General features: G+C 50.4%; 1 protein-coding gene across 1 annotated transcript; it reads left to right on the plus strand.

The window, feature by feature from the left end:
• Positions 1-5: 5 nt before the first annotated feature.
• Positions 6-6,649, plus strand: NAGPA (N-acetylglucosamine-1-phosphodiester alpha-N-acetylglucosaminidase). The gene is given in 10 exon segments (XM_009868462.1): positions 6-121; positions 1,781-1,920; positions 2,340-2,448; positions 2,575-2,703; positions 3,505-3,592; positions 3,594-3,741; positions 4,513-4,560; positions 5,659-5,790; positions 5,977-6,037; positions 6,415-6,649. Coding segments are annotated over 10 exon segments (1,206 nt in total).
• Positions 6,650-9,563: the final 2,914 nt, after the last annotated feature.

Raw genomic sequence — 9,563 nt, forward strand, 5'->3', positions numbered from 1 at the left:
TTGACATGGGAACCGGAGAGTGTCTTGGGAACGTCGTGAGCGATGGAAAGCTGGTGAGAAACTCTGGAGGCCTGCAAAACGCTCAGTTTGGCATCCGCAAGGATGGCACCATGGTGTTCGGGTAAGACCTTGGAGCTCGGCGAGCGCTCTTCCTCCCTGCTGCCCAGGCCATGCCTGCTTGGCCTCTCCCCGTTAGAGCAGAAGCATGTTTTGAATGCTGAAGTTCGGGATGTCCTACCCCCACTGACCTGTCTCTCTGGCTCTTGGCTTTTTTTCCCTAGGATGGAGAAAAGCTGGATAAGTTACTCTAACAACCTCTATCTGCCTAGACTTCTCTGTCTCTGCTCCCAAGCTGCAACATGTACTCTTCATTATGGTAGAAGAGGGAGAGGTCTCTGTCGTCCCCACAGAGGAGAGGCAGAGGGGACTGTGCAACTGCTCTGGCTGCAGCACACACGCACTGAGGTTGGAAGGGACTGCAGGGTTAGCAAGAGCAGGTTGTTCAGGACTGCGTCCAGGCAGGTTTTGAACATTTCTGAGGATGGAGACTCCACAACCTCTCTGGGCAAACCTGTTCCTGTGATTGACCGCCCTTGACTTTAAAAAAGTTTGTTAAGTTACTGTTACGTCGGAATCCAGGCATCTCCGGGGTTGCCTGTGTTCTGCCGTGTTGCTCTTCCAGATACCAGGATGGTTAAAGTCCCCCATAAGTGACAGGGTCTGTGATCATGTCCCCCTGCTTGTGATAAAGTGTCAAAGGGTCAAGTGCAAATTACTTTCCCCACTGCTCCAACAGACTTAATTATCTACACTGAAACTCTTTCTTGTGTCGTGTTCTGGAAGAAATGGGGGCACATTGCTACCCTCCAAGAAGCAAAGATCCTGCCTCTGTCACCTAGACTGGCAGTGGATAATTGCAAGCTTTAAAAGGTGGCAGTTGATTAATTCACATTCGGGCTGTTGCCTGATTTGATCCATTTTCAGCCTTTGTGTTCCCTTCCTGTGGGTTTTCCATGTTTTTCCATTCAGAGATCTTCCAATTACACTTTTCTACAAATTGCGAAGCTTTCTTTGTCTGCATGTATGGAGGCTAAAAACCTGTGTGTCCAGCTCCCACAAGACATGTCTGGAGCGTGGAGAGCAATTGGGTTTAAACCAAAAGCCACTTGGCGGAGCTTATAGTGAAAGCTTGGCCGTCCTCTCCTGCCAGCTGCAAACATGTAACATCAGGTGCTGATGAGGCAGATGTTACTCAGCACCCTGATTCTTGAGAGAAGAATACCTCCTGAGAAGCACCTCGCAGTGACACATGACACTTGATTGTGGAAATGATTTGCTGAACTGTCCTTCAGTTCTGCAGGCTGCCTGGGTGCTGTTGCTGAAAACGCTTGCCAAAGCTGTTTGCTGTCACTTCTTTTGCAAAACGGAGGCTGATAGAGAGCAGGATGTCACAGCTGCTTCCACAGGTCCCAGAGTATTTGGCAGTGGCTCTGCCGTCACTTTCTGCCCTTATTATCCTGGCTCAGGCCCACTGGGAACATTGCTGGTGGGAGTTGTTTCAGGCAGAGTGGCCTGGGACCAGTGGTTTTGTGTGGAATAGCAGAGAACGAGGTCCGCTCTGGCTGCTAAAGTCACGTTTTGCACTACTTGGCTTCTGGTTGTTGGCTGTAGCCTTCCTTCAGCCACTTTCTCCCACTCCTGAAGCCTGCTGGCAGCAGCAGAGGCTTTCACATGACGCTGCTGTGACTGTGGGTAACCCCTCCTGGTCTCTCTTTCCTAGTTACCTGTCTGAGGAAGACGTCTTGGACCAAGCAAACCCTTTCATGCAGCTTGTGAGTGGGGTAGTTTGGCTCCTGAGGGACGGAGAAGTGTACGTCAGTCAGAGTCAAATGGCCGAGTGTGGTGAAACTCAAACCACAGGTAAATATTGCACAGCCCAGCTTCAGCCTGGGTCTGGAATGTCCTTCTCACAAGTCTGTCATCTCTCCATCATCCTTCTGATGGGACTGTTGAAGGACTGGGTAGCAGTGGAAGCTACATTTTCTAGCTGCAGTTTTCTACTCACCTAAGAGGTCCAGATTTCTTTTGGTGCTACTTTACCCCAAGCCTGCAGCGAGCACAGCACAAAATGAGGCTGTGCTCACCTGTGTGGGGCTGGTGAGGTGCAAAACCTCACCGAGAGCGCTTCTGGAAATGTTATTTCAAGATGGGCTTGGATGAACAGGAGGAGCTGGTCTCTGTTCTCACAGTGCTTCAGTTTAGACGAGCTCCTTGCTGGGAGCAGTTTCCCAGACAGATGTGTCTGAACAGCCAGTTCTGTCTTTCCCTCTCCCGCACAGGAACCTTTGAAAAATTCATCAATGTGATATCAGCCAGAACTGCAGTTGGACATGACAGTCAGGGGCAGCTGGTCTTGGTTCATGTGGACGGACAGACGGGATCCCGAGGGTACGTCCAGGGCTGTGGTGAGGTCTCGGGTGCAAGATCAGTCTGTGAATTCTGTCTCTGGAAGTGGAACGCCGCTGCAGCTGCCAGGGGTGGGAACAAGCCACAAATAACTGTTTGCTTTCGCAGCGTCAACCTCTGGGAAATGGCCGAATTTCTGAAGCAGCAGGGAATTGTCAACGCTATCAACCTGGATGGTGGAGGGTCTGCAACGCTGGTCTTGAATGGGACCCTCGCAAACTACCCCTCTGAGCACTGGTAGGTAACGGTGCGGCTCCTGTTAGCGTGCAGGACTCGGTCCTACCCCTCCGCGTTGCTGGGCGATCACAACGTGAAGCCAAGTGACAGGTTTTGAGAGAGTGACTCAAATTTAAAGTGATTTGGTGACACCATTTTTTTCCCCACTTTGTCACCTGGGATTAAAGTTGAGCTGTTTTCAGAGACATATGGCACAGCTGTTCAACATGACTTGGTGGCCTAATATGGGAATCACATAAGGAAACAGCTCTTGGACTGGAAGTTTGAGAGCTGCACTTTCACAGGAATGAGCTGAGCTCTGTCAACAGCTTTTTATTACAGAAGAGAAACACTGTTCTGGAGACCCTTCCCTGCCTCACGTGAGGGAACCTAAAGAATATTTTACTTTATATTTAGCTTCTTAGTAATTCCTGACTGTACAGATGGAGGGATTTAAAATTCAGTTTGCAGGCTGACAGGTGAAAGCCGAGTATTGCTGTAACTGCAGTGATGTCACTTAGATCAAAGCAATATTCAAGAACAGGCGTGTTGAATTCTGAGGTTAGGAAACCTGGGAATGCTTAAAGAGAGGCTTTTTGTGTTGCTTTCCGTAATCCCATGTTTGAAATGACTCCTACCCACTAGGAGCTAACGCTCAGTTGAAATGCTGACTCAAATCTAGTTATATATTTTCTCATTGTTAATGTTCCCATTTGCCAAGGCGAATCAGGATGAAAATCTGTAGATTGCAGTGACTGGTTTCACGCAGGGCCGGCAGCGGCACAGCTGTGCCCTAATGTGACACCCCTCTGCTATCCCCAGCTCCTTTGACAACATGTGGCGATGCCCTCGGAGCATCTCGACTGTCGTGTGCATCCACGAGCCGGCCGGTGAGCCAGACGACTGCAGAGGCCACGGGGACTCCCGACGACTGCAGCGGCCACGGGGACTGCGTGGCTGGGGAGTGCCGCTGCGCCGGGGGCTTCTGGAGAGGTCCAGCCTGCGACGTTTTGGACTGTGGCCCTTCCAACTGCAGCCTTCATGGCCTCTGCACTGACTGTGAGTCCCTGCGGTGCGCCGAGGCTTCTAACACAGGGGTATAGCTCTCGGGGTAGCACGGGCCTGGGCAGTATATACGTGTGTGTGTATATATATATAAAATTAATTACCTGCCTGCTTACCTCAGCTGGTCCTGAGATGTCTTACTCTTGAGACTTCAGCAGCTTTGCTGCCCTTCGCTGTGCAGAGCAGCACTTCTTGGAGCGCACCCTCTTAGGGCCGCAGGTACAGACTGCCCAGCCAGCCCCTGCCCTGGCGCCAGCAGGTGCTGTGAGCCTCAGCCCCTGCCTTACCTTCCTGGTGAACGGAGCTGCTCTCCCCCTTCCCTCCAGCAGCTGAAGCAGCAGTAGGGATGGGCAGAACACGTTTAGGAGATGGCAGCAGGGCTAGGCTGGGACTCAGCTCTGTAAACTAGACCTTTAGCAGGACTTGATTTCACCCTCCATGTCTCGGTTTTCCTCTGGGATTGCACTCCTGGTACGTAAATCGAATGGGAAGGTCAGCATATTGCACTGTGTGACAGCAGCTGAGCTTTACCCCGTCCACTCATTGTTCCTTCTTTACTTGACTCGTGCAGTTGCTACTTTTCTATAAACTCGTTTTGAATCTAGCAACTGCTGTAACATGCACCCCTTGGCTTCTGGTCTTCTATGCCTGCTCACTCTCATTTCTGTGCTACTTCCAAGAAGCTGAGGCTCCTAATTTTGAGCTCCTGCTCTTTCCAAGACTTCCTCTATTGCTGCTAATGCCTGTTTGTGTGTGTTTGCACAGCTGGATGCCTGTGTGACGCCGGCTGGACTGGCAGCAACTGCAGCGAAGGTAACGCCAACTTCCACTCCACTTCTTCCTAGCCAACAAGGCGACTGAGCCATGTCCTAACACCTGGCTGCCCGTCGCGGTGGGTGGCTTCCCAAAGGGGAAGGCCACACGGTGCGCTGTTCTTGTTGTCAGCGTGTGGTTAATCGCAGCCTGATCATCTTCAGCTCACTGTGGTGCGAAGCACTTGAAGCCCTTGCTCCTTGTCCAAGGCGCAGGCTCAGCTTCTGTTCTCTGAGCAGCCACAGACACCCTGTGCCAGCAGGCGCTGCGCGGGTGGAAGTGCGGGGTGGGAGCAGGCCTGGATGAGATCTCTGCTTGTCTCCTGTAGCTTGTGCCCGTGGTTTCTACGGAGACGCTTGCACCCAGAAATGCCACTGCCACAATGGTGGCTCATGTGAGCCCGTGCACGGAACCTGTTCCTGCCCAGCTGGGTACTACGGCACCAGCTGCGAGCAAGGTAAGGGCTGCTCTGGGTAATACCCTGGGAGTAACGGTTTGGGTTGCACCTGAGCCACCTCCTGTAGGCAAAGCAAGTGTGGGGCCTGCTAGGCACACGCTTGGGCTGCAGGGGCTCCATGGCAGCGAGTGTGAAATGTTCCAAAGGGCTGGTCTGGCTTACAACCTTCAAACCCCAGCGTGCGTTTGCTGGCACTAACAGAGCGAACGACGTTCAGGGTTGTTTAACCAGCCCAGCTTTTCCAGCACACGTGAGGTCCTCCGTGTATCCCCCTGAGCAGCCTGCTCTGGCAACAAGGTAATCGCAGTGTGGGTGTAAGCTTCACATGCACGTGGTTATGTTAGTGATACCTTGGTCCCAGCCTCGAAACACTCAGCCAGTCTGCTCTCCTTTGCAAAACGTCCTCCTTGACATAAGCAAGTTAACTCACAGTTTGGTGCTTTCGTGCTGCCAGGGGAAGCAAGGCTTAAGGTTTGAGCCTCTCCTTTCAGGCCAAGCATGCCCATCCTTCCTGGCACTGGGCTGGTGCAGCTGAGGAACCAGGCAGGGTTGGAGCTGGAGGGGTAGCAGCAATAGACTGGATGGTTTCAAAGCAGGTGGAGCTTTGACAACAATCAACTTCTTTGTAATTGATTCCCCAGAGTGTCCCCTGGGCTGGTACGGGCCGAACTGCCAGAAGCAATGTGCGTGTGAGCACACGTGTCCTTGTGACCGCGAGACGGGCAGCTGCAACATCACCTATGAGTTGGCGATACAGGACCAATTAAACAAAGGTACCTCTGGTTACAGTGGTTGGATTTAAAAAAAAATGAGTTCAAAGAGCACTTTTAGCATACAATGTGTGTGCTTAGTTACCAGCTCTGGCTGGCTGTCATCTGCCCTACGCTTGCTGTTTTTTAGTGGAATTTTACATCCGCTGCCCAAGGTTGCCTTTCTTGCCTCTATTCTTTGTTTTCCAGCTGGGCAGTGTTTGGCTTTCCAGAATAAGGGAAGGAGCAAAGAAAAATTCTCTCTGTCAGAGTAAGTGTGTAATACTCACCATACACGGGTGCGTGGACTCACCGAGTCCATGCCAGCCACTGCACGATGGAGCTGTTTGCACCAGCCCCTGGGTGCCGGGGCAGACCTGCTGCTTCACTGCCCAAAGCATCCCTGTTCCAACTTCATTATACCACCTGTTGCTCTCGTGATGGGAGAGGTGAGGCTGTGAAAACATCCTTTTGCTCTGGCCGCCAGAGCAGCCCCTCACAGGCGTTCATAGAGTGGGTTTGCACCTGCCTGAGGGCAGAACTCCAAGCTTGTGAGGACAGAGCAGGGAGTACAAACCTCGCATGCCAGCAACGTGTGAAAGCAGGTCAGGAGCTGTTCCTTACATGGATTTTTCTTCTGTCTGTCAGAAAAAACTGGATCTCTGTTACCTCTGTCCTGGCTGTGCTGCTGGTGATGAGCGCCGTGGGAAATGTGGGCCTTTTTCTGCAGGCCAGGTCAGGGAGGCACCCTGAGAGCGGTGACTATCTGTACCACCCCCTGAGGGAGATGAACGGGGAAGCCAGTCACGCCTCCACCTCTGCTGCTTGCGAGACGGAAGATACTCAAGACCCAGGCCAGGCACTCCTTCAGACCCCCGGCTGAGAAGAGAGGAGGCGCTTTACTCAGCCACTAAGCACCGACTGCTACAGGGGCTATTGGACCCAGCGTGGGAACTGCTGACTAACAACTCAAGAGCAGCAGCAAGGTCCCTGGAGTCCGAGAAATTCTCTTGCTTCTGGCCCAGCCCTGCCGAGAACGTGGCTGCCTTCCCCACCTTCCTCTGCTGGATGTGGGGCACAAGCCCATGGGTCAGGGAATTCCATGGCTGCAGCAGAAAGGAAATGGGCTGCTTCCCTCCCGCCCTTGAGGGAAAGGGGTGGGGACTGTAAGCCTTAGTCCCTTCTCACCTGAGCAGCAGTGGTTTTAAGATGCAAGATAAATCACCTCGGGCATAAAGCAAGGCTCAAGGAGGCTGGCTTAAGGATGCTCCAAGTCTGTAACTGTCTGCCCTTCCCCAGTAAGCTCAGACTTCTATCAGAAAACTGGAAAAGAAGAAGCCATTTTACAGTGCTGAAGCAGGCGCAGCACATGGTAAAACCGCAGCATTCCTCCTCCTGGCCACCGCGCTGGGCTCAAAGGCCAACTGACACAGGGTTGGGCCTTTCTTGCACCCGGCCTGCGTTGACTGCAGGGCCAGAGTGTTTTCTCGCCGAATCTTTCTTCTTAGAAGTAGTTTGAGAAGCACGTGATGAACGCTGCATTTTCGGTACATTCTTACAGCACAGGAACATAAAAAAATCCCACACCTTTTCAGCTCCAAAATTTCCTCCTTGCGTTCTCTCATACCTCCCCGAAGCCGGCGTGGCTCTGTCCAGCCGCGTGGGCTGTTCCCAAGGGACCTTCCGACCTGGGGCAGGGAAGAAGCAGCAGCAGCAGCCACCCAGCACCACAAGCACGGCCCAAGTGAGTCCAGCGGGGTCAGCCCTCGCTGCCCTCCTTGGAGGGAACGGCTGCAAGCGGGGACCGCTTCAAGTGACCCAAGATCATGAATATCTTGGCTGGAAATCGGACGTTTTACTAGAATACACACACACAAAAAACAGTATTTGAGTTTGCTGTTTGCTTCCATGTGGGGGAAACCCGGCCTTTAATGTGCTGCTTGAATGCTGCACGGGGGGACTGGGGGGGTTTGTAGCCTGAGCCTGAATATTAACGTTTTTACGCACTCTGTTTTTATCTCTCCAAGCAAAGATTGTGTAATTTTTGTGCTGCTGTTGGCATCAAATCAGCCTGTAACTGGAAGATTCTATTTTTCTATCATTTACAGAAGTCTATTTGAAACTCTAATAAAGTCTATTAGTGATAACTGTCTGAACGTCAAATTCTTAATATTCAGTTGCAGAAGGAAGACGCAATCCTGTCCCAGTTCACCTGGAATTCAACCCCCTTGGGCCCTTTTCATTTCAGATAACCACATATTGTACCAGCCTACCCTGTGGTATGAAAATAAACACTGAAAATGCTGGTTTTACAGAAGAAAATAAGACTAACATTTTAGTTAAACTAACATTTTAGTTAAAAGGTAGGAATAGCTGAATACCAGCAAGGCTTACCTCTCTTTCTACGGGTAGAAAGCGCAGCACACGTGCTTAACATTTTCAGAGTCCACTGCAATTTTAACAGTGACATCGAACAATCAGACACATCTGGAATGTTTTTCAGAGACGCTTTTTTTTATTTCTGACAAACAGAAACGTACAGCTCCTACCAGAACCTACAAATATCGTAACAAAGAGCATTTGTTGTCAAGTAACCGATTACAAAGCGCTCTGCATTTTGCTAGTGTGCTCTTAATGTTTGGGTCTTTTCTGGCTGCAAAAAAATCAAGACTTCAGTATACAAAAAAATGAAGACAACTGCAAGGGAGGAAAAGAAAGTGCTTGCTAAAGAAAAAACCACAACAACTAATGCCCATTTTAACTTACATATACAACTAATAGCTTGGAAGTGGATGCTGACAGTGTTAAAAGCCAGTGCATGTCACACAATTCCAATTTAGCCTTCCAAGAGAAATACCCACGTATAAGAATCCTCACAAATGTGAAGGAAGAACATTAAAAGCTAACAGCAGGCAGGAATCTCTGACAAATGCTTGTCAGTTTTAGTCCTTGAGTCAAAAGAGCTCTGCTGCTTGCATTATTCGCTCACAGTATAAACAATTCAGATGTTAAAAAATCATGAGCTAATCAAACCAATTTTGAAGTGAGGGATTCTTCTGACTCTGGCACGGTCGGGCTTAGCTACTGCCTCCCTCCCAGCGGCTTCGCACTGGAGCTGGATGGGGAGTTGGATTTCTCGCTCCCTACTGGGAATTCTGAGTGAGTGTTACAGGTTTCAAGATGACTGGAGTATAGCTTATTCATGAAAAGATTTTTGAAAATATCAGATAGGGGATTCTGAATTCTTATTAAAAGTTGGTGGCGTTTTTTCTTCCCCTCCCTCCTCCCGGTTGAGTATAGCATTTTCAAAAATCTTTTCATGAATAAATCAGATAGGGGATTCTGAATTCTTATTAAAAGTTGGTGGCGTTTTTTCTTCCCCTCCCTCCTCCCGGTTACTTGAAAGGGAACTGATAGAACCAAACCAGCCAGCCATAAGACTGAAGCAAACAAGGCTGTCTCTTGTCCCTGCAGAGCTAAGCTGTGCTGTCCAAAGCAGTTAAAAAAAGCCCTTTTCCAACCCTAAAGACAGCAAAATGTCTAACAAAACCAACTCGGTATTCCAGCTTTGCTGCCCCATCTAGTCTGATGCCCGCCTTCAGTGCGTGCCCACCGTGTTTGCCTCTCACAGCCCTACCAGGATAGAAGATAGAAGCCAGTGAAGGGTGGGACGGGGCAAACCTGAAAATCGCTGAGAATAAAAGGTTTCACTTATGGCTGTATTTAATCGTGAAACAATGGCACAACACTCTGTACCTATGGCGTCGCATCCTTTTTCTTGTACCATGCAGGAAACG

This window comes from Apaloderma vittatum, unplaced genomic scaffold (assembly GCF_000703405.1).
Source record: "Apaloderma vittatum isolate BGI_N311 unplaced genomic scaffold, ASM70340v1 scaffold26844, whole genome shotgun sequence".
Classification (NCBI taxonomy): domain Eukaryota; kingdom Metazoa; phylum Chordata; class Aves; order Trogoniformes; family Trogonidae; genus Apaloderma; species Apaloderma vittatum.